At 40.3% G+C, this 25,743-nt stretch overlaps 1 protein-coding gene across 1 annotated transcript in view; it reads right to left on the bottom strand.

Annotated features, from left to right (window-relative positions):
• The window catches only part of STK32B (serine/threonine kinase 32B), a 182,931-nt gene extending 160,735 nt beyond the window's left edge, over positions 1-22,196 (bottom strand). Inside the window, exon 1 of the mRNA XM_049794716.1 lies at positions 21,911-22,196. Coding sequence (XP_049650673.1) covers positions 21,911-21,986 — 76 coding nt within the window. The 5' untranslated portion in view covers positions 21,987-22,196. The remainder of the gene's footprint in view (positions 1-21,910) is intronic.
• Positions 22,197-25,743: the final 3,547 nt, after the last annotated feature.

Genomic DNA, 25,743 nt, shown 5'->3' with positions numbered 1-25,743 from the left:
ATTTTCCTACTTCATCAATTGAACTAAAACATTTCATTTTGAACTGACACCATCTTTTCCACTTTAAAATATCACAAGCAGATTACAACAATAATCAGCTTCCACCTTGCTGCAACTCCAGAAGTTCAGAATACTGTCCGTCTTACAAAAGGAAATGTATACTTCAGTTTCCTCAAAGTGAAACATTTCTGTATTATCAAAAGACTTTCATTTCAGACTTCTTGATTGATCCAAAGTGGTTTCTTTCAGAGTAGTTCAGTACTATACTGTGCTTGCTAGTGATGGTGACTATGTCCATCTACAAGATGAGGTCGTTGGCTGGACTATATCTCCCATTATGTAAGTATGCTCATAGCACTTGCATGAAGCACGCTTGTTCACTCAGAGGTGTGTTGGTGTGGGAGATGTAAACAGGTACAAGATTTGGATCTACAGAAGGGAATAGCAGTATCAGGTTCCAATACCTTTGTAGAAGTGTCATATCACAGAAATGTAGTCTAGCTTTGAAATGACCCCAAATGAAATCAGTTTCAAAAAGTAAACTTGAATTCCATTCAAACTTTCAAACCCACCTTTGTTTTCCCAGTATAAGGCTTAATCTTTATAAAGGAAAATAACGACATTTTGATTTGGCAAAAAGTTTAATTATCCATTAAAAAGTTATTCAGAGGAAAAATCTATTCCAAAAAAACTCAAAACAGATTGATGGAATTCCTCGTTGTCTCCCATCTATGTCACCTTTCAAACATGACAAAGTGGAAGCAACCTCTTCCCTAGATTGCCAGAAATGAGGAGTAAACCTCAGTACTATGGTGTTGGAAAAGTATCATTTTATACTTCTTTTATTTCTATATTCTATCAATAAATAGCTGATACTATAGATAAAAGAGTGGGCTAAATAAATCTGCTGTGATGCATTACAGGAATTCTTACTTCCTTATGTTAATCCTCCTACAAGGTAATACTTCACATGTAATTTAGCTACACATCAAATTCACAGAATATTTAGATGACACATGGTTTGCTCACCAAAAGCAGTGCCAACATCATGGGGTTCTACACTGTATTAGATGTAATTCACCTTTCATTATATTGTTAAAAGTGTGGGGTTTTTCCTAAATGGCTGGGGAATTTTCTTAATGTGTTAGTTAAAATGAATACTGGAAAGAACTACAACAGTCTACCATTTTCCAAAATCCTATAAAAACAGACTAGAAGAATTGGTGAATCAGCTAGTGATTTACAGTGTTAGAGAAACAGGCATGTGTTGCCACAACCAGAAAGAAATTTGAAATCCCAAAGAACACTAGCGTTTGAAAACAACCAAGCTGCTAAAGAAAAAGATGCTAGGGCTGATTCTCAAAACTCTGCTTCCCTTTTAATTCTGTAAAAGAACATAATTCCTTTTCTAATGCTATTCTGTAAAAGCTCTAAAAGAAATGAAGATGTGATTTTGCATTCTCAAGAAAACTGCGACTCCTTGGTAAACAAGAGTTTGTTTGAACCCAAGATTAATTGAAAATTTCTCTCTAGAAATGTTTACACCTCCAATAAGGCAAAATATAATCATACTGCCATTAAATACATCTAGTCTGAAAAATATAACAAGCAGCTACCTGAAACCTGTAAAACAAAGTTTGCTCCTCAGGCAAGTAGAACAAGCTGCAAATCATTACAGCTTTTCCTTGAAAGAAGTTTAAACTGAAACTTCTGAGTGCCATCCTACAGTCTCAAGACCTCTTCTGAGAAATTTGAGATACATCACCAAAACAAAACTAAGAAAAGTCATCCTGACGCCTTGAGGGATGTAGGTGTCATCTTCTGTGAACAACTGGGAGAGATTTACAGGTAGCAGAGACTTATCAACAAGCCATTAGGTCAGCACAAAAAGTCCTATAGCTGTAAATTGCAGTAGGATTTTGATGTAAGAGCACTGTCACTCGTTTTTGCCAAAAGTCTGCTGAGAGGGTAGCCTCAGTAAGGGCTTCACCAGAAGCTCCAGGGACTGCAGAGGTTGTTGTGATGGAGAAACAAAAGTTTATTGCTCTGTGGAAGATGCGGGAACGTTTGGCTGTTGCTTTGTTCCACAAGAATTTTAACACTGATTTGATGAAAGGAGCTATTCCTTTCTGAAGGATTGAGCAGGAATAGGTGTTTAGTGGCATAGGTTAATTGTACTGATCAGAAGAGCTCTTGTGAATGCCTACCTGTCCCACAGTCCTTCTTGGGAGCATTAGATAAAAAATAAAATCCGGTTTTTTTGGCTTTATTACTCTTTAAAACTAGTCCAAAATTTAACCATAAAAAGCCATAATTGGAGAGTTTAGTGTACTGCGTCTGTTGTCTTCAGAAGCATACACAGATACTCAGGTGGCTGGAAAAAAGAGAGTAATTGGAAAGCAGGTTTTTGCCTGCTATGGTTTGCTTGAGCAAATGTAGGAAGAGACGAGAGGAGAAAAATTACTCTTAAATAAATAATGTCGATCTGAAGGATACAAAGCAATATGAAAGTTCTGAGCTTTTGATTAAGAATTTGATGTCAACTCCAATGAAAGCAAACAGAAAATTACCTAGATTTGGAGTCTTTCTCATCTTTTTGCTTTCTGCCTGCTTTCCATTTTACCTCTTTTCCACTGCAGAAGGAAATGAAAGAATTAAAAAATCGAAAGTTCTTCACTGATCTCAGCTGAAATGAAAAATTTCTCAGTATTGATTCATGGCGATTTTTGCTTTGCTATTATTGTTTTCTATCTGTGTCCATGAGGATTGTGTGTGCATTTCTGAACTTTTTTTTTCTGAAATCAGAACACTTCAAGAAATATTACTTTTCATTTCACTTTTAGCTTTCCAGAGGAAAGATTTCTATTTTCAGACAGCCTTAAAATGAGAGGAAGTAGAAAACACTTATATTTCCCCAAATCAGAAGCATAACTTACATGCTTTAGAGCTTATACACACAACAAACTTCTCTCTAAGACCACCTCACTGACACTGTGTTTTAGCCCTTCTTTATGATCCTTGCAATGATAAAAGCACATGATCACGCAGGTAAAGGACTTGCTCTTTGAAAACCTGAGAAGAAAATGAGGCAATCACACGGCCACCATCTCTGGCACACTGCAGACAGCAGGAACAGGGAGGAGAGCAGGAGCACCCCTTTTGGTGGCAGTATGGACATTTAGACTGGATTAAGCTAATTGCGACACGTTATGATAACCTCCAAGGCTAGTTTTGTTAGAAGTCTAGTTTCAAGAGCAGTAGAATGAGACAGTCACCTTCATAGGGGAGTTACAGTACTTTTTAGTACAGAGTTTATGTATTTTACTTTTACAGAAATTGTTTCATATCGAAGTAGAGATCAAACTCTGATCCTTGTCACATTAAAATATACTGACTCTAATACTTGCACTTTCTCCTCATGCAGAAGTGAGCACATGCCATAAAGGTAAAGACAAATTTAAAATGATCTGCTAAGCACGTCTTTTGACTTAGATGGCAATCCCAGGAAGGCCAATTAGCCTTCTGAAAATAAGTAGAAATAATAATAAACATCCTATGCCAGAAATATTTAGGCTAATACAGTCTAAAGTACTGCTATTATTTGAAGGCAAAGTTACTCACTTCAGCTAATGGATTTTAATTGTTTCTTATTAATAAACCAAAAAAGGTCAAATAGAGCTGGCAGGGCTGGGCAGAAAATATGAGGGACATGAAATGTGTATTAACATTGCAAAAAAGTCAGCTGAACAAACTAGTAGGGATCAAGCCCAAGTTGATAGCATGTCCTCATGGGCAGTGGAGTATAAAGCGGGAAAGAATGACTATCTGTTTAACGTCACCATTGATGATGTGAGCTGAAAAAATTAACATAAATTATATGTTTTACTTGTCTTTTGGGGGGATAATGCAAGGTCTTCAGAAATCCCAATGATGACTAATGGTACAGGCAATAACCAAGGTGAGGTTCTGGTGACAGATACCTAAGATTTAAAATAGCAGCGGCTGAGACAGCTTAAAAGGAAAAAAAGAGACAAAATACAATAGTGGCAAGCATGAATGGAGGCTAATACTGCAAAAAGTCAATTCAATTTATAATAGTTCCTTCCCCAGGATACCGCCTAAACCAAAAGGCATTAACAAGTTCAAAAAGGGGTAGAAATACAACATAGTGCAGGCTCAAAGTGGGGAGGACACTCAGACTGTGACTAAGAAGAGAGATCTGTGCAAAGTCAACTCCTTGCAGGGGAACCACAGAGAAGACATTCTTCTAGTGCTACTTCCATGCCCATGAAGGTGGAGGGACACTGATCTGATCAGTCTGAAAATAATAATGTGGTACCAAAGACTGAGATCAAGAACCTGACTGCTGATGATGGATCATCAGCCTAGATGGTCTTGATTGTGTGGGTCAGTTTAGTATAAAACTTCAGCAGCATTATTTTGAAGCAACACTTCTCAACACTTCATTGGTCTTCTGTTATCGTGACTGGTTAATCATCCATATATGAAGCTGAAAAGATAATTGTACTTCAAATACAGGGGATTTAACTTTTAGGTTTAACACAAAAGTGAAATGAATTTACACTGCTAATTCTACTATTGTTTTTCAACAAGCAGCAAATAGCCAGAGATTGTTGTGAAAAGCCTCTAGGGACCAATCAGAGATTTTACATATTGCTGTATAACTCAGTGCTATGAAAAATATCATCAGAAGTCAGGTGTTCCTCAGGATGGACTGGAATGTTGTAAATATCCTCCCTTTTGCTACATAGCCATCATTGGTGTCTGTCAATTGCCAGAGCCTGGGTAACCACACAAGCCTAAAGGCCAGAAAAGATTTGGTGGTAGTTGGAAACAGTTAACACATAGGTGTTGCAGAGATGTTCACTTCTTGTGCACAGGATTCATTGTTACTGGCTACATGAAGGCACATGATTCTCCAGTTAGTCTGGCACTGAAGCTACGTGACATGAAGAACTGCAATTATTAGGTTTGGTGGATTGGATAATAATGCAACTGACTTAAGTCCATAACCCTGACCTCATTGCCACATGAAAATGATTAGGATTTAGTTAGGCAGTGTCAAATCTTCAGGATAACCATAAGTTAGTTTATCATAACAGAAGGTCTTTGCAACTAATTTAGGTTCATCTACATTCTGTTAGCATATAGCATTCAGGTAACTTCTTTTCTAGTAGAAAAGTTTCTTTTGCATAGACTAACTTGTTTTAATAGAAAGTAATTGGAACTTCTGATACCAACTTAATCACTCATCCATGTATCCTATTATAAATCAGTAATTTACAAAATTTTACTATAATAAACTCACAAGTCAGCTAATTCCTTTTTAGTTTTTTAAGATCAGTGAAAGTTTTAATTAAAGATCCCTTTTTGTTGCTGTGAAAACAGTTTTGTTTTGCGACAGGACAAAGATTTGGTTCAGAAAGCCTATTAACTTAGTAGCAACACCAGAAACATCAAAAGTCATCAAAGAACAATTGAATTGATGTACTAGACCTTATCACAGCCAGTGAATAGCAGGGAAGCCTTTGTGAGTTTCCATGGTGTTCATAGCTCTTTGGAAGGGTAAACTTGACGTTGAAACTAAGCGGAAAAGTTTCAGGACCTGCTCAAAAGTAAAATGTCTTTAAGACCTTTCGTAAGTGATAAAACATAGCTCCCTTTTGTTGAGTGAATAGATTTTCTGACTGACCATGTTGCCTACTTACCAATGAGCTAAGAAAAAGAATCTCTGAAATCTATTGCAAGGAGAAACAGGTTGACAGCTATGTCCAACAGAAAAGACACTCCTTGTGAAAATGTATTGCCAAAATCCAGAAAGTCTAAATTCCACTGTGACTATAATAGACTTCCCTGTGAAATCAGGAAACACATAATAGGCTATGAAGCATCTTTTTCAGCTAGAAAGTAGGAATATTCACCTCCTTCAGAGTTACTATGAGAATAACCTCATTAATAACTGAACTGGAAGGCTCTCTGAGGGAAGTTGCTATGGGAATAAAATGTCAAATTTCAGTGGACCAAACTCTTTTCTCCTACAGTAAAATTTACCAGAGTCATCCTCAGGTGAAGGAAAAATTCTTTAAAAGAAGTTACCAGCAAAATCCTCAGTGATGCATCAGTCAATCTTATCCACCTGGAGGCCTCTATAATGCCAAACATGCCAAGGGGAAGCTAAGAAACCTCTTTGGGCAGTGGCTCCGAGAACACTGTTCTTGCAGAGTAGGATTTCCAAAAACAGGTCTTGGTGCTATGTTAATGGGAGGTTAGGGAGCCATGTGAATAGGATTTTACCCACCTAGACAAAGTATGAGTTGTTCTCCTCTTCTTCTTCTAAATTCAGATCCCAAGAGATGAGAAGTCTGCCTCCAAAACTGGATCTGGAAGAATTATCTCTTCCATTTTTAACCACAGGTACGAATTAAATACTGGGGGAAAATAAGGACACTAAAGGGTCAGAAAGATTCACATTTCAATTGGGATTGCTTCCCATTTAGTGTTTTTAAACCTAACCAGCCCCATGAGCTTCAAATGAATGATGCCAGTTCTAACTTGCAGCAGAAGTGTGCCTGATGTACAGAGCCGTAGGCTTGTTTTTCATTTGTCATTGTAAGATTAAAGCTCATCAGTTTGAGAGCAGTGATGTTCCCTTAGGAAAAACCTTTCAAAAGAAGAAAGCAAACCTGCAGGTTTTAAATGTGGCTGTCCAGGTCTGGTTCATCTTTTGGGATTTGAAAATAGTATCAAAATCACAAGAATTTCAAAAACATTTGAAGATCATGTCTGAAGATATCCAGATATTTGTGTCTCGTGTCTCTTCCTCACCAAAAAAGTCACAAATATCAATGTGAAAAACAACCTATACCTCTCAGGGCTCTGAGGGCACTAACTGGCCTTGCTGCCTATGACCAGCTTCCCCTGCCTCCCCACCACCACGTTGCCCATGGGCTCAGGAGCCCCACTGCAGCTCAGACCTGGGTCAGGATGCTATGAAACGAGAAAGAGCCATGAAGTGCAGCTCAGCAAAGCCATGGCAGGTCCCCACAAGGCTCCTCACGGCTCTTCTGAGCTGCACGTTAGCTCAGTCCTCACCCAAGCTAGATTGCAGGTACTTCTGTGTCTGGCCATGCACTCAACTCAACTCAACTCAACCTCAACTATCCTCTGAACTCTTGACTGACCCCACTTATATCAGTGACCTTCTCTGCTCGCCTGGCTTGGGGACAGGACAGCTGCACCCTGCCCGCTCCTGTTGCACAGCGGCATTTCCAGAGCTACAGCCTGGCCCGTGGTTTTACAGCAGTGGGATCCAGCTGCAGGCAGTAAGGTTGCACAGCAGTAGCTGAGGGTAGAATGGGGACTGGAAACAGGAAAAGCTGCCTCTCATTATGGAAAAACGCCGCGTTTAACTAAATTAGAAGCACATATAGTGAGTACATTTAAGTGCCAGCGCTCCAGTATAGAAGAGTTAAATAAAATTGCAAGTATTCCATTACTGTCTGGCCACAAAGAAGCGCCTCAGAGTCCCGCAGAAGCTAGGTGCCGCTTATACTAGCCAGATTTCCACTGACTGTTTAAATAAAAGAAGTTACTTTTAAGAGGGCTGACCTCCTCCATTAACTCTATCCATTAGCCCACCTATAGTTATCCATCCTCAGCAATTAAATGACTTTCACTATCTACTTCAAAAATCCGTTTTAGGGATGGAACCTCAAATCCAAACCTCTGAGGTTCCAGAGGGACTGACCTGAACCTAGCTTTGCAGTTCTGATTTTTTTTTAGTTATCTGGAGACAAAAAGGGCTGCTTTTTGATTCTAGCTGGGATTCTTACTATTTGACTGTGTGAATCATGCAATTTCATAAGAATCACTTCGCTTTGTCCGCCATTTTGGAGTAAAAGCAGGTCTCCCAAAGGTTTTTTTACCTACATGTTCAAGACCAAACTTTTGTTGATACAACATGGTTGATTTTTCCCAACTTCAGTTGAAGCAATATCCTCAGTTATTAGTTAACATTAAAACACCTTTCTATCTTGATACTTGACTTTTTGTGACTGTTTTCCTTCAGAGCGTACAGACAGGGTAGAAAAAAACCCTGATAGTAACAGCTATATTTAATTCATAAAGAACTTGCAGAATTTCAGTGCAACATGAATGTCTTCATCTCAAGGTTTACAGGTAAATATTTAATGATGGAATTGGTAGGTTTGGTATTGAGACTGAAAAAGATGGGTTGACTACTATACGTACAATGGTCACCTATCTGCAGCAGTTTTTTTACTTGGAGCTGACAACTTATTCTCTGATGATTGCACTACTCTGGGACATCCTTCCAGTGACGAAGTAAAGATAGTTTCAGCCTGATAAATGTATGCTTATTTACACACCATGAGCAATTACACCAAAGCTGATAGGACCATGCATTGCTGAAAACAGTAAATATGAATAAGGAAATCAGGACCTTTGTCTTATCTACCTACTGCTAAGATTAGGAGTGAAACATGAAAGATTTAAAGCAAAGCAAACATGGATACATTCACAAAACAAACTGAATCCACCTCATCTCCACTCCCAGGCTTTCACGTCAGCTGGCACAGAGACAACTGAGGGGAGGACGAGGACTTGAGGCCAGCCACACAGTTCCCAGGTTATGGCTGGGGGCTGGCACTAACAGCAGAAGGTCAGGAGACTCTCCAAGTCACAACTTAACTTACAAAGATTTACGTTATATCACCACACAGCACGAATAAATAAAAAGATTCATTCGTTGTACAGGGTGGATAGTTGACAGATACTAATGGAAAGAACATAACTTCTAATTTTAACAACACAAGTTATTAGGTGCAAAGCACAAACAAATAGTGAACTGCAGAGGATAAAATTGCTCAACGTAGCAGAAGGTTTGTTAGTCTTATTGCCTGAAACATTTGGTAGTATTAAATGTGCTTATACCAGTTCTGTATTATCACAGAAATAGAATCTCAAATAAGTTTAATTATAGATGTTAGAAGAAAATAATGAATATTGGTGACTCAGTGCTAGAGTTCCTTACCACATGCGCTGGGTTTGTTTTGATGAGAGTAACGTATGTATGAAAATATCAATGTATAGAGAGAGGGAAAGAGAGAGAGAGAACTAATCTCTAAAAATACGTGTGTATCTGTATTATATTCTCTTAACTAGGATAAAATGGTAAATCAGTAGATCAGAGCTTCCTCCGTCTATTTATGAAAAGAATATTGAACAGCCTTTGTTTCTTCACAGTACAGAATGGAAAGCTTTCAAAACAGCAAAAAGATTTATTTCCCACCACCAGCTCCATCCTTTTTTTTAGTATTATTGTTATCTTAATCACCGAATACAGGTGGAAGAAGGACTGGAAATCAGCTTCACATGACTAAAGACTAGAAGAAACATATTGCATATGACAGTACTCAGCAGTCTTTCCTGGGTGATATGCTGGGCTGTATTTTTCTTTTCCAAATTGGAATGTAGCACTGCAGGAGTTTCTTTGCAACATGCAGGATGTCCTGTCACTCGAAACATCAGGATGTCATTGATCCACATATGTCTGTGGATCAAAAGATGTATACGATCTACCTAGCAGAGGAAGGTTAGGAGGCTGAGCGCCGAGCGTGTAGTTACTCATTAGCATTTGTATGCCCAGGGAAGAATTCAAAATTATCTGCATCTCACTAGAAACAGTGAGAAAACTGAATGCCACAAGCAGTATCTTTTCTCTGTAAGTGACAGTAACTACACTGAAAGGGTCGCTTTCAATGAATGCATTTAAAATCCATGCCTATGCTCCCCTCAACACCTGTGAGATAGACTGATGGCTCCTGGCTTAGGAGAACCAAAGGTCTGAAGTCAGGGCAGCGCTCAGAATAAGTGCTTGAAACCACTGAAAACACGGTATCTCTTCACTGCCACATATTACTTAATCTTTTCTAAACAGCAGACATAACCTTTCCTTACTCTCAGAAAAGCCTTGTAAAAAGCCATTCAGAGAGAAGGCGCTATCCTAGCAACAGCTAGAATTTGCTTAGCCACCAGACAATCTCCACTTGCACGTCCTGCCTCCCGCAGCCACAGCCAACAACTGCCCAGGCAGCTATTCTCTAGCCGCTCTCTTCTCCCGTTCATCAGTAGAGAGCTCCCTAACTCCAAAAGAACAAGTTTCGATCAACAGGAAAAGTTCTCTACTCTATGACTCTTTTCCAGCAAAATCGCACAGCACTTAGTGGTGACATTTTTGTTTAACAGAAGATCAATAAATCCTGCAAGAAAGTCTTTCAACACTGAGATTTTTGCAGAGAATTTCTCACTAAAAATAGATTTCTTTGTCTAAGGTATTTTTATCTGCTATTATTATTTGCACCATAAAACAACCTAGTTTAATAGTTTAGCTTAAAAACTTAAGCAAGAGACCTCAAAGACATGTCACTGGGCTGGAAAAGAGTTGGAAATAATGGCGTAATTGTCATACTGTTGCTGAAAAATCACATGCCGAGGCTGGGCAGAGAAAAATCTCATGAAGCTGCAGAAGACTTCGGGCTAGACTGTTCCTCCCATTATATCCAAACCAATCTCAGTAAAGGCTACGTTTGTTTTGCAGCAATGCCCTGCACATAAGACTGTGCAGCTGTCTCTGTAGTTTTCATATGCTAAAACAGTCAAATGTGAAGTTGGACTTAAAATAAGGACTTTTTTTCCCACTTCTCAGAAAGGATCTTTTGATTAGTTTTGTTCTTTGACTTCAAGCTCTGTGTAGCAGATCACAGTGCCTAAGATGTGGCATTGTCCCAAAAGAGTTTGCAAGTTTTACAGCTTGGACAAAAATTTAGCTAAACCTAACCCCAAAAGGCATAAAAACAATCTTCATAAGATAATGTGAAAACAATCCAGGGGGAAGCGGAGGGTAGTTTCAGAAAGGTGTGAAGGACACTCAGGAGGCTAATGGTGATCTTGTGATTATATTGCATCTCTGTTTTAACAGGGTGGCTAAGAACACTTCCCATCATTTGGCAAGGGAGGCAGAATATATAAAAATGAAATCATAATTACTGGAAGGATTAACTCAGTTTGCATTTTTAGATCTTAAATAAGGAACAGCAGGTGTTCCCTTATCACTGCAAAAGTAGGAAAAAGAAGAAAATAATTTTTGTCCATATATTGCCTTGTAGTCTATTTATCCTACTTAATACAACAGTCTTTCTTACACAGAACGGTGTTAGCAATACAATGACAAAGCCGGTGTTCTACTTCTTTCACTAATAAACCAAGCTAAAAATGACAGGGCAGAAAAGTACATCAGCTGTAGAAATTATCTAAAGGTTCAAAACTTCAAAGAACTGGAATTAAAATGATTTTTTTAAAAAAAGAAAAAAAGAGAGAAAATGAGAGAGAAAGTGGAAATAAACTCCAAAGCAAGAAAATATGACCGGATAGAAGTAGAAGGCTAAAAAGCACAGATTTAATTCGTATTTTAATTTGAGTCAGATAAAAAAAAAATGGTAGGCTAGATTTGGTGAATATATCCAAACCACACATTTTCAAAATAGAAAAAAAGTAGAAAAGGATTAATGAAATATAAAATACAGACTTTTGTATTATGATATCATATTATGAAGAAAATATTTATGGGGATATAAAACTTGGTAAATAAATTTCAGATTCATCACCTATGTTTAGTTATCATTAAAGCCTTAAAAACCTGTATAAGAGGCTACTATCCACCCTAGTAATGCTTTCTAAGGAGCGTTCCTTCCATTTAAAAGGCAAATGCCTTTGTCTTAATTATGGGATCTATGAAAGTAACTTATATGTCTATATTGCACTTTAATAACAATGTCAGAAAATAGGATACAACATTTCTAGGAATAAAAGTATTATAGAATTTGATACTCTTGTGTGAAGACCTGTGACAGAAATCATAGAAAAGTGTTGTAGGAGAAAAACTGGTTATAGATAGAATCTTCCATTGGTTATAGCAGAAAGTAATCATACGCAAAACTGAAAAAGGAACCCTGATGGACTGAATATAAGTGAAATAAACTGAAATCATAGAATCATAGAATCATTGAGGTTGGAAAAGACTTTTAAGATCATCGAATCCAACAGTAAACCGAACACTGGCAAGTCCACCACTAAACCACGTCCCTACGGGCCAAATCTCCAGCAAGCTTTCCTTGGTTGCATACTGCTAGGTTTCCTGACAGACAAAGAACACCAGATCGGAAAATACAGAAAGTTGACAGCTTCTAGAACTGAGGCAGTGATTTAAGAAGAGATTTTTACAAACATTTTTCACAGAGTTTAAATTTCCACTGGTTAAAACCAAAACTGTTCAATTGCCTCACAAATCCTAGCCTGTCCGTTAAGACTGTTTCATTTACTTATGAAAATACACAAGTCGATAAGAGTCAGTGTGGAAATTAAGGAAGCTAAAGATGAGGTCAAATTGATCAGGTGAGAGATGATTACAGTGTAAAGAACTCTTCTGGCTACTGGGGTGGAAAATAACTTCTTGGGAACAAAACGAAGAAAGTCGTCTTTTCTGTGATACCAAAGTACACCCCTACTCTTAAGAGAGTCCCTTGTTGCTGGACACTTCAGGTGAATGCTGACTGCCTAAGGGAGTAGGTCAGTATGTAACACTAAGATTTTCCTGAGGACAACCTGAAAACAGGTCACATGCTGCACTTTCATTATATTTGTCAGATTCTGGTGAGGAATCTGAAAGGGAAAGCCTGGTAGTACTCAAGAGTGAAGAAACAGATGACTTTGTTCTTTCCTCTTTTCTCCAGAAATTTGTATTTTATTAAGGTACAGTACTAGTACCTATCAAAAAACCTTTTGCATAGAGGAAGTACAATAAAAGCCCGTCTACTACATTAGACAAAGAGTAAGAACTTGAAGCGTACAGCGTAAAGTTGTACTCTATACACATGATGTATAATTTATAGAGTATAAAATTCATTTCTAAGAGTTTAAAATGAAGTCAAAGGATGTTCCATGAAATACTGTATTAAGAGAATCAGTTCTAGGTCCTGATAAATGTATTAACACTCAACATCCTCTTGTACTGAGAAGGTGTAGGCATCTTGGGCCCCATCGGTGCTCATCAGCAGATACTGTGTGATATGAACAGGCATTTCTGATAAAGGAAACAAATGTAGACAAATAAAGGCCAGTGTTATTCTTCAAAACAGATAATGTATTAGAGACTGAACCCCAGAGAGTAAACCAGCTTTGTTCTTTAACCAAAGGAGAAAAAAAATCAATGCATTTGCCTGTTCTGTTTCTGCAAACACCCTGTATTTGTTATTCATGCCAAATTGTGATTGAATCCAAGGAAACTCAGAATATGATTTAGTTAAGAAAACAACATTTATTGCTAGCACAATTTTTTGATCTTTGCAGAATAATAATCTTTTACTTCTTCCTGTTGCAGGGAAGCTTACATATGCACCCATATACAGTGTTCACAAGTACAACAGCAAATTCAGCAACAGTTCAACATAGGCTTACATTAGAGAGTAAGTAATGTAGTTTAAGGTAATCAATTTAACTAGTTCATTAAATTAAGCAGAACTGTGCTCAAGAGAGATCAGGTCCCTTGATGTGCACACTGCTGCTCTTCCCTCTCCAGAAAGTCCATCCCTCTCCTGCCAAATTTCGTGGCTAAGTTCCCTACTTTTTGTCCCTTCCCCTCATATGTTTTACCATGATAGGATGCTGTGGAGCTCTACTATCTGGCTGAACTTGGAGTTGTCCTTTTCCTTTGAATAACCTCTCAGAATTTTTTTGCTTTGTATTGATTGATCTCAGTAGCAACCTTTTGTGTTCAACACCTTTCCCACCATCTCAGCATTAGCTCACTCTCGCTAAGTCGAAATACTGTGAAACCTCCAAAATCGATTTGACAATCTTTTCCTCTTTTCCACCCTTCCGCCCTTCACTGCTTGGTCCCAGGTTTCACTGCCCACTAGGTTTTGCAACAGGAAGATTTCTGCTGCTGCTTTCCCAGCCTTGTTGTTTAATGAGGAAGCTGGAGAGAAGTACGAGCCTTATGCTTGGCCAACAAAAACCCTGCCTTCTTCGTTCTTGCGCCCACATTCAGAAAAGACTGTGCAAAGACAGTTCTGGTAGGATAGGACCTACTTTCTTTGAGTATCTATGAGCAAGATCATAATTCCTTACTATTTTTTTCTTCCAAAGATTTTCTCAGTCATTTTCTAATTTAGTCAGGTACAACATTTGATTCTGGGCTGAAATTCCTCCATTCACTGAACAGCATGTTACTAAAGCTTCACAAAAAACTCCATTCCCACATTACTGCTATATTTGTAACCCACATCAAGGAATTCTTATACTTTCATGCCAGATGCTATCAATGACCCAGTGGATGTCACACTGGAGCCCAAAGGGAGGCGATAGACCTGTTCCCCCTTGTTCTATGGGAAGGTGTCAGAGGGGAGTGAGTGCAACCAGCCTCACGATCTCACTGGCAGAAGTGAAGGACTGATCTTTTGAACTCTACTGGATGTGAAGCCAACATTGAGAAGTGGAGTCAGTTTAATATCTCTGTACATTTGAACACCATTTGTCCATGGGAAAACTAAGCAATTACTTTTCAGTGTGCTGCTTCTACCACCACTCAGCTTCACCAGTCCTGCAGAACCCAGCGCTCTGAAAGCCTACCCTTTTGGCACAGAAAACCACAGCAGCACAACTGAAGGAGCAGAGCCTTACTTTTTCACTGCAAGAAACATTGTTGGCAGAGATAGGAGGCAATTTATGAATTTCTAAAAGAGTAATTGCAAAAGCAATGGTGTTGAGATTTAGAAAATAATCTTGTTTTCTCACAGTTTGTTTCACACTCAGAGTTTTCCCTGACCTTGGATAGGAGTCTGTAACCTTATCTTGCTTGATGTTTGGTTAGCTTTGAATTATATGTACTTGGTTACCCAAAAAGCCTGTCTTGACATCCAGGCACACTACGTAACACACATAGCAACATGGGTAAATTGTTACCTCTCCTGAGCACTTTCACTTCCTAGATAACAAGCCACCAAGAAATTCCTTAACAGTCTTAGAGATAGGTGTCATGCCAACCACGTGTGTAAATTCTGGAAGGCTACAAAAGCAGCAGCAAAGACTTACATGATGCCTTTGTTTAAGGCAAGGATGTTTCCACCTTATCCATCCTTATGACAAGGATGTTTCCACCAAAGCAGAAAACTAAATCTTGGAATTGTAGAAAATATCTTTAGGAAGGATCTTGAAAATTCATCTGGTCCTTCTCTAAACCATTGCTGGCAGAGATTTTGTTGAATCTGGATGATGGTAAAGTAAAATAAAATTGGTAAATACTTTAGCTGTCCCTTGAAAGAGTCTTTGTTATAGTCCTGACAGTGTGAGGTAAATCAGATATTGCACAACATTTCTAGGACAGTCAAATGGGAGAACAGAGATGCAGCTCATTCAAGGGAGCAAGAAGCTAAGATGGAAGTGCCAGATTCATCCTGCTTTTCTTTAGAGTTCCCTGTAGAAAAGGGAAATCTGTGATCTAGTATTAAACTTCACCTATAGTTACCAGTTAGTGTCTGAAGAGGTCCACATTATTTGTGTACACTGTACCAAAGCTTTAAGAAGACTGAGTAGGGAAGATAATGGCTGATGGTGGCTGAAATGCCATGATACTCCTTCTGAACCTCCTTTGGCACAGACCATGCAAACTCTTGACAACAGTTTGGCAGTTGGTACCTCTGTGACTGCTTGCAACTATCATATTGTTCTTCTGTGCTCTCCTTTCTGTCTATATTCTCCTACTGTCACATACCATGGTGTAACTGCAAGCTCGACACTGATCATTATTTTGTTCTGTGTTTGTACAGACGCTAGCATTAGGGTTTCTGAAATGTATTGCACTACACATAATGATGACTTCATGTCTAAAGTTCAATAAATGGAAAATAAAATTGTATATAGTTCAACATGGTCGTAAAGGAAAAAAATAAAAATCCAATGGTCTGGATTTTATTTACCTAAAACCTGGATATCCAGCATAAAATAATACCTTCGACAGCTGTGGTTTATCCATTTTTTGACACAGAACTGCCTTAGAGAAATTTTAAGTCACAATGTGGTATTCCTACCCAATCCAGTTCTGAAAGTGTTTTGGATATTCATCTTTGTGAAGGAAGAAGTAAGGTGCTACATCACCGGTTACAGAAATTGCATGAACAAACCAAAAAAACAGCAGAAATATTAATCCCACCCTGTATTTTTAACTTTCACTAACAAAAGTTATTTAGATTCTAGACCCTTTATTTAACTGTTCTGTAGGGCTATATTTTATGAAACAATTAGTTTGAAAAGAGCATGCTATTAGCCTCGTGATTCGAGCTCTTCGCTGTTGTTATACGACTGCTTCAGACATTATCCATTACAGCTTTGTGGCAGCAGGCTGATGGGCACTATCATATCACTGACAATAACCGGGCACTGCACACTCTGTTTTGAATCTGACTTATTTTGACATTTAACCATTGCTTTAAATTGGTTCCAAGTGAAACGCTTGTGTGTCATTTTTCCCTATGTCACTTTTATAGTTCTTCATCTTCCACTGCACTTTATATAAACTCAGCCATTATGCTCTGAATTTAGCTACCTGAATCCATATTCATCGCAGGCCTTTTTGTTAGGATCCGTATCTGGGTTTTATGCTTTTAGTACAAGATGGTCTTTTCAGCAGCTGGTCTTTTAATAATGATGTTTTCTGCAATTCGCCAACAACTTAAAATCCTTCATTTAAGCTGAAGGCTTATCTAAAAAGGAGAGGTAGAAATCAGTTTTAAATTACAATTTAGAATTTAAAGTTTAACTCCAGAGGATGGATGCTATATTCTCTAGTCCATAAGATTTCCATTGAGCTCTGTAGTTATGATGCTAGAGCAGAAAGTTATGACTCAGGCAAAGCAGTGGGACTTCAGCACTTGCTTGAAGTTAAGTAGATCCATAAGCCCTACAGTGAATCAGGGACCAGCCATGTAGAAATAAGCCAAGGCATGTTGCTATGCTTCATTTCCCTCATACAAGACTACAGTGCTGAGGCACAGCATGTCACACCGACCTCCACGAAGGAGTGTTCAAGCTCTGTAGCTTCAGGATGCTCAGTGAAAGGCTCTTCGGAAATACGTATTTGCTTTAAATGTAAAGTCACATACTATAAAAATAAAAACAAGCTCTTTAAAAGTTCAATGCACTTGTTTCTAAAAGCAGCTGTGGCAAAACTGACTTTTTAAGCCCCAAATAATCAAATACAACTGCCATATCACTTCACAGGAACAACTTCCAGCCTCTGACACTTTGGTTTCTTATCCTTTCCTCTGTATCCTCCACCACAATATAGGCAAATACGTTATTACTATTTGGTAGTAGTAATATCTCTCCTGAGTCAGCTCCTTCCTAAATGACTCTTTTCTACTATTCCACTTTCACCTGTTAAATGTCATTGAAGTTTTAACAGAGCACAGTCAAGCAAATCCAGCAAGAATGATACTCTTTACAGTCACCAAGCTATTGCTAACGTATTCGTTACTTATGATATTTACTGAGAATTTGCAAGTAATATTTACCAATGGTGAATATTCCTCTTGCCTTTCTATTGCCATTCTCATGAATTTATTGCTGTTTCTGAAGAGCTGAACATGAGAAAAGGCGTACTCCTTTGTACCCCTGATACTAGCACTGGATACACATATTCAGGAGAGGACAGTTGTTATAAGAGTAGGAAATATTCAAGGTAAAGAGAGTCAACGTTCCTTTGCTTCAGCAGTATTAACCAAAATGAAATTGTTCTCCTTTTACCCGAGTGCTGACATGACTACACAATTAGTGTAGTATCTAGCTTAAAAACACTTTCTAAATGTCTGAAAAAATGTTATGGTGCCAACCCATTAAAGTATCTAGTTTTTATTAGAGGTAGCAATGCTGCTATACCAGAGCTAGTTGTCTATCCAACCTATACAGCAATAAAAATCAAGAAATGAAACATATTTTTGTGTTGAGCTTCTTTAGCCAGAGTATAAGCTCTAGGCAAACAAAGGACTCTGTTCACTGGATTTTCCTAGCTCTTGTTGTGCTTTAACCCAGGCTAAGAATAAAAAAATGAGATAAATACAGCATGGGCTTACCAGAAGCTGTTTGTGCAAGAGTAACCAGTTACTTTTCCTTGATGAGAAACTTATTTTGTAGATGGTAAAGTTGGCTTCGATATCATTTTTCTCAATTTCAGTGAGGTGATATATAAAAAAGTATAAGCAAAGTTGAACAAGGCGAGGATTAACTGGCAAAACACAAGGTGGCTAACACAGGAAAAAATGTTATTTTGAAATGGGAATTATGAGGCTGATGGTGGTTAACAGCAAAGAAGATGAAGTCTGGAAAAATCCAGCCGAATACTTACAAAACATATTCAGTGGACTTGATAACTGGCATGGAGCTGACGAGTGGTGATGATACAATACATTGATAAAGCAATGGAGAATCGGAGCATCACAAGGAAAGAAGTGGGTGATCAACTTTGAGAATATCAATAATAGAAATGGACCAAAATTCAGCCATAAAAAATGCAAGGTCATGCACATAGGAACACCAAAAAGTTCTGCTTTAGACTGGAGGTCATCAGTGGATATTGCTGAACAGGGCACTGGTGGGCTAACATCACAGGGTGACTGAACTATCCACACGATACATCCATGAAAAGGGCATATGTAGTTACAGGCTGTACCAGGAAAGTTATTTCCAGTAGAGACCAGGAAGGATTGTTTCCAGCACAAGGTCGTGGTGAAAACTCACCAGCAATTCTGTGTGTAATTTGGGTTGTCTGTATGCAGCCAAGACAAGTTCAAATGCGTGCAGGTGGGGGGCACAGGAGATGAAAAAACAGTGGAAATAAGAGAAAACTAGAAGAGTTTTTCTTAAAAAACAAGGAGTGAGAGGGGATATTTTTGCTGTCTATCAATGCACTGGAGTAATCATGGAGGGTGGAGAGCTGTTTATGCTAACAAAAAAGTTGAAATAAACATACATCTTATAAATAGGTTAGGATTCATTTAATCAGGAAAACAGATGTTTCTACCCATTCAAAGAGTGAAGTTCTGGAAGATCCTTCTAACAAAAATAGAACATAGAGAACAAATATAGCTAGTTTAAAAATGTTATGTATTATGGCCTTTAAAAAGATCGGTGTATGATAATGATGTGTTATGCTGTCTGTGATAACTGGGGATTTACAGCATACAGTCCAGCCTTCTGGCTGGATCATTTTTTATTATCCTAAGCATGGTGGGGAGTCTACATACAACCTATAGTTTTTAGATCTACTCAGTGGATCAACACCTATTCTCATCAGACAGAAAACATGAGTGGTAACTCTAGAGTAGATACTCTCTAGGCTCGTCAGGCAGTACCCGGGTGCTCTACATGTACTATTTCCATATATTCTTTGTTAAGTGGTACACTGAGTAAGTAACCTTTTCTATGATTTACAAAGTGTCAGTAAATGATTTTAAACTTCTTCTTCCAAAATTCATGTTTTATTCTACATCCATCATTACACGCATGAACATAAAATGACAATACTTTTTTCTCATTTTAAGAGGCAGCTGTGACATTAAACACAATACACTAAATAGCTTAGCTTCTACTATGCCTACATATTCATACGCAACTCATTTATTCCAGTTCTCTTTGAATTGATAAGCATTGTCATCCTGGAGCAAGATTATAGCATCTCAAGAAACAAATCCACTTTTTCTTGCTATACTTTCTCTCTCTCTCTCTTTTTTTTTTTTTCTGTTAAATTTCATGTTGAGTCCAATATTGTGGAAAACAATGACTCTTGTAGCTACTAATGGGAATATGAAATAGAGCTTGATTTTGGAGTAAACCTTGTAAGATACATTTTCAAAGAGGAGATTTTTCCTATATTATTTAGGCACTTGGGAAAATGCCATTCTGAATAATAATTTGTAAGTAGTATAGGAAACAGGTTATTGTTTCGAAAGCAATGGACTCTTCTGAACTAGATGGTTGTGCTAAGCATAGTATTTTAAGAGGAAAAAAGAGATGATGTTAGGAACATTATAGTGGGGAAAAAAAGGGGAACAAAAAAAAAAAAAAAAAGGCCAAAACCAGGCAAAGAATAAATAATGACCTAATAGAAATCCGTAAATATTTTATGTGCTTTTTTTAATTAGGTATTAATAACAGCTGCATTACAGAAATGTTTTCCTGAGGCAAAAAGAACTAAGTGGCATGAAGTCTTCTCTGCAGTAATTTACCATTGAACTTTGTTCATTTTGTTCAAAAACTGACCACAGCCTTGTCTCACGGAAAAAAAAAAAAAAAAAAAGCAGTAATAATTCATGGAAACTGCTGACTCAAAAAAGCCCAATCACAAGTCTTACAAAGGCAAAGGGATGGCTAGTTTCGTACCTTAGGGTGTCTAGACAAGAGTAATGCCATGCTTTCACTCTTGGGTATATCTTGGTGAGTTACCTCAAGGGTTACAAGACTAATTGTGAGTGATCAAGAATTTAGCTGGGGGGAAGGGGTGGGATATTCTTTCTTGCCCGCTTGTTTACATAGCATAACCTATGGTAAATGACCGAAATTTTATATCAGTTCAAGAAAATCACAGCTATTGCACCACAATTCACAAACAGTAAATAGTCTGTCCCATTCTCCACACAAACGATGGAGTCTTGTAAACCAAACCTCACCAAATACCCCTTCAAGTTTGTCAAGGAATAGGGAATGATAATTTCGTCTTAAATGCAAGTAAATGTGTATTCACCCTTTTAAGCACTTTACATGCATTTAACGCACGTCCTCCCTATTAGCAAAATAATACAAATGTCTCCGTGCATCCTGACCACATAGGGAAGAGCATACAGGGTTTTGATTTGTTACGGACCTCAGAAAGCCAAAGCAGTGTGATAGTCTACTGAGGCACAATCACCTCCTAATAAAATTTATTTGGAACTTCTAGGAAAGGAATATACTCAAAATTAAGCACCAGTTGCTCCGATAGGCAACAACATCTATCCCAGAAGTAACATTAAAAACATTTCTAGTGATTGTAGACAAACATCTGCTTCCTAAGAGTGCTGTGCTCCCTTTGCTTCAAAAGCCAAAACGATTGTAGTTGAAATGCATTCGCATAATTCCAGCTGAATATGGTCCGCATATGAAAATGACCCGGCATTGCATAAATAGTGAAGAAACAGGGTATTTTCTGCAAACTTTCCCCTTGCCTTCCAAAAACTTTACAAGACAGACTTTCTTACGACATATCGTATAGGCAGGGAGAAAAATCTCAGAGCAAGCCAAAAAAAAGTTTCAGAAAGTAAAGGTGCTGGAAGAAGTATACCGGCTGAGAGCGCCGCCGCCGTTGAAAACGGCCAGGTGGGCAAAAGAGTCAGCCGTAGACGAAAGCAAAGCCGCGACCTCCGAGAGGGTGCCCATTCCCAAACGCCTGGGTGAAGTTACCCGCCATGTGCTTCAACCCCGAGCGACGCCGTGCCGGGCTTCCGAGGAGCTCGCCTCGAAGCGAACACCGGGGCGAACGGGCAGACAAAGGTGGGCTCTTCCCCCCGCCTCCTTCCCCGGGCGGCTCACCCCACGGCGGACCGCCCGCTGGAGGATCTTCCTCCGGACTGCCCTCCCGGGGGAGAGCGGGGCTGGGGGTCGGGGGGGGGGGAGGCCGAGGCAGACCCCCGGCGGGGCAGCGGCCGCTGCCCGCCGCCCCGGGGCGCGACGCGCCGGCGACGGGCGACGGGCGGGGGCGCGGTACCGCGGACAGCTCCGCACTCACCGTCCTCGTTCTCGTCGAAGACGGGCGCCCTGTGGGAGTGGCCGCCCCCCATCTTAGTCCGCCGCCGGCTCCGCATCCCCCGCCGACAGCATCCCGCGGGCCGCGCCGGCAGGCACACCGGCGCCGGGGGCAGCTGCCCGCCCGCCGCCGCCTCCTCCTCCCCGGCCCCGGCCCCGGCCCCGGCCCCGGCCCCGGCCCCGGCCGGGGAGCCTCGGCAGGGCTAGCAGTCACCCTGCGACATGAAAGCGATCCGTCTGCCCCCGGCAGAGACCGCTGCTGGCTGGCGCGCACCGACTTGGCCCGTCTCTCATCGCGGAGGGGCAGGGGAGGGAGCGAGGGAGGGAGCGAGGGAGGGAGGGAGGGAGTTAGGAGGGGAGGAGGGAGGGAGGGAAGGAGGAGGCGGAGGTCCTGCTGCCGGTGGCTTTGGGTAAGCGGTAAAAGCTGGATCTACCTGGATCCTGGCGGATCCTCCCCCCCAGAGCCCCCGCTCCTGCCCCGCCAGCGGGGCCGGCACCCGCGCCCTGCGCTCGCCGGCGAGGGGGGCACGGAGCTGCTCCCGCCGCCCCGCGGAGCCGGCCGGGACCCGAGGCGGGTGAGAGGCTGGGGGTGCTGGGGGGCGGGATAAACGCTGCCTCGGGTCGAGAGGATTTGGGGGTTTGCCTCCTCCCCACGGGGGCTTCACGCCCGGCAGGGCGGAGGGACGCGGCCAGTTGGCCGAAGTTCCCCGAGTTCACAAAGGGGAAAGGGAAGGAAAAGAGAGACATCCCCCCAAATCCTTCTTCCCGCCGGGCCCCCCCTTGGCGCGCTGGGAGACGGGCAGGGACCCCCCGGCTGCCCTCGGCCGGCGGGGGGGGGAGACGGCGGGGGGGCGGGGCGCAGGCGGGGCGGGGCGGGGCGGGCGGCCTGGCCCGGCCCCACAGCGCCACCTGGCGGCGGGACCGGGATGTCCCCGGGCGGGGCCGGCTGGGCGTGCAGTAAGTGCCTATGGGGGGGTATGTATATACATACACACATCGATGTACGTCCACCAACGTGCGGTTCTTCAAATGACTCCACTGCAAGCGTGCGTTAGGGAAAACTGCCGGAAACGTCGGGGTATAACGTGGGTCACCTGCCACGCAGCGAGCAGCCAGGTCTTTGTAGAGTCGCTACTGATACTCACCCACAGGGACAGACCGCTCTCTCGCTCCCTCCCAAAAATGCTACCGTTAGCAACTTCCGAGGTGAAGTAGAAACAAGTACTTGCGAAACTTCCTCCAAAGGGAAAGACGTTAGCAAAACAAACAAAAAATACGTATCTACATCATTATTGTATCCAAGTCAAAGTCTGTGCAGTTCCTGCAGGGGAAGCCCACAGACGAAAAATCAAATGGAAGTTGCATTTTTGGCTTCTCCAGTAGTACAGGGGGAGAAAATGTAGAAGCAATAGGAGCCTGAAGCCAGGGTATATGTATTTTCATGTACAGTCAGAAAGACGCTAATGCTCTCCTGTAATATCTACCACCCTTCTTTCAGTACAGCTCTTTAGAAAAGCCCAGGAACAAATTCCACACAAAGTAGGAGAACTTGCAGTCTCTTTGCTTGTGATTTTCACCTGCCGTACTTACTTTCATCACCTGTCTTTGAACCCAATATAATCCTGCTATATCTTTTCAGGAAAAGGTTGATTAGAATTGAATGCCGTGAGTAAGACCCCATGCTGCGTGGCTGAGAGAGAGCTCAGAGCTTGCAGCACCTACAGACCCAGAGAACTGATAAATTCAGACACATGGATATGTTTCCCTAAGAAGACATGGACAGATTGCATCACCCACTGTTATCCCTTACTTAAATTGTTTGATTTGCCACTATTTACATGTGAAAGCATTTGCAAAATAGGGAAGCTTTCAAAATGTTGACCCACGACTATTCATCTAAAATGTAGTCTGGAAAGCATCACTTGCTCTTTGTTATTCCTTTGTTTATTACTCACCCATTCAAAGATTTAGTCATCCAGTCAAAAGTAGAAACAGTATCATGTTACTGAGATTGTGTTCCTTCAGTCGGAAGACAGCAGTGGCATATAGAAATCATTGCCTTTCCTTTCTGTTCTTTTTTGGGTTAACTGGCCAACATGGGGCTTTATGTTAATCCATTTCCTTTTGCATTAGCAAAAGAGGACTGCACTTCCAGTTTAACACATTTCAGCTGATAAGAGTTACCTTCTACCTGAGCTAAGGGCTTACATCATGTTAATGTAATTGCTTCAATTGATGTGAAAGTATTTTAAAGTGACCTTCCAAATAATGGGAAAAAGAACTAGTTTGCCAGTAAACTCCCAGGCCGGTCATTTTACACACAAGAAACACATCCATAGAATACAGACATGGGGTGAGCAGGAAGAGTTGGGGATTCCTTTGCATGCAGAAAATAGAAATTCATAAAGAATTACTCAAAACTGTCTCCAAGAGTTACTCTATTTCTTTTCTACATCTGACTCCCTCCATATAGACCAAAAGTCTAACGAGTCTTCTGAGATGTCTTTCGTGATTTCATATGACAAGGCCCACCGTGAACCAAAACAGTTCTAACAATTTACAGAGCAATGAGTTGTCTCTATTCATTAATTAGTCAGTTCTACTGGACTGATGTGTCTTTTTGACTCCTATGTGGATTATCACATCTCTGCAATTCATTTGTCCTTGGTTTGTGAAAACTCCTGGCTTATGTTTAAACATCACCATAGCTAGGAGGTTAAGACAAACAGCATGCTGAGTTAATGTGAGATGTGAAAAATTAACATATATTAATAAAGTATTGATGAGCCATTCACTCGTGATTTATTGATAACTTTATATTCCTCTGTAACTCTTGCACTTGAATAGTGACAGACATTACCCTTACAGTCATTTTCTATATAAATACACCAAAAAATGATAGTTTTACAAGAATTTGGGGGTTTGCTGTTCTGAAGGCAATATGATGTATTCGTTGCTACAGTGCCTTTGCTCTGACCAAAGATTTGTTTGTACCACACTCACCAGCTTCCTGGGAGCATCAGCATTTCTGTAGCTAAATCAAATGTTGTTTTCAGAACGGTGTCCAACGGAACCGAGGGCATCAAGCCTAGATGTGTGCTCAAGGTCCAGCAAAGACTCAAGGAAACCAATGGCAATTTTCCAGCACCTTCAATATGGGTAATATCAAGCCTTGAATATGTAGGCTGCTTATTCACATGGTCCCAGGCTCCCCTTTGTCCTTTGCAACCCTGAATACATGCTAAACTCTGAACAGACGCATAACTTCAGTATCTTTTTTTTTTTTTAATGCTACCCAGAACAACCTGAATTCCACTGCATCTGCTCCAAATTTAGCAACAACTCTTCAGGAACAATTACTCATGTGTTTTTCCAATTGCTTTTGTAAATCAGAAATAAGTCTGAAATTCTGTGTCATAACATCATGCATATCAATGAAGCTCTCTGAAGCCTAAGCATTTTCAGAACAATGAAATATTTACTCTTCTGGAACAGAGATTTCTAAGCTATAAGCAGTCAGAGTTTGTAAGTCTTGAAAGACCAGAACCAAATCCAACTTCTCATGCTTATCTGTTCTCCTAAAAGATGACCAGGTTTTGCTTGAGATAAACAAAGTTCTAACCTTAAAAACACATTTTCTTTTTAGCAGGTGAACACTGCATAGCCTATGCAGAAAACATGGTAGGGAAAAAGGACAGTCTAATAGAGCTTTTTTTTCTTCCTGTAAATGAGAAGCTGCAATCAGCATGAACATCATTTTAAGATATTGGTTTACATTTTCATTTAAGGCCTATGTTGTCTGTCTTAGATTAATAG

This window comes from Accipiter gentilis, chromosome 3 (genome assembly GCF_929443795.1).
Source record: "Accipiter gentilis chromosome 3, bAccGen1.1, whole genome shotgun sequence".
NCBI lineage: Eukaryota > Metazoa > Chordata > Aves > Accipitriformes > Accipitridae > Astur > Astur gentilis.
Note: the sequence above shows the minus strand (reverse complement) of the source record. Positions and strands in the feature narration are given on the sequence as shown.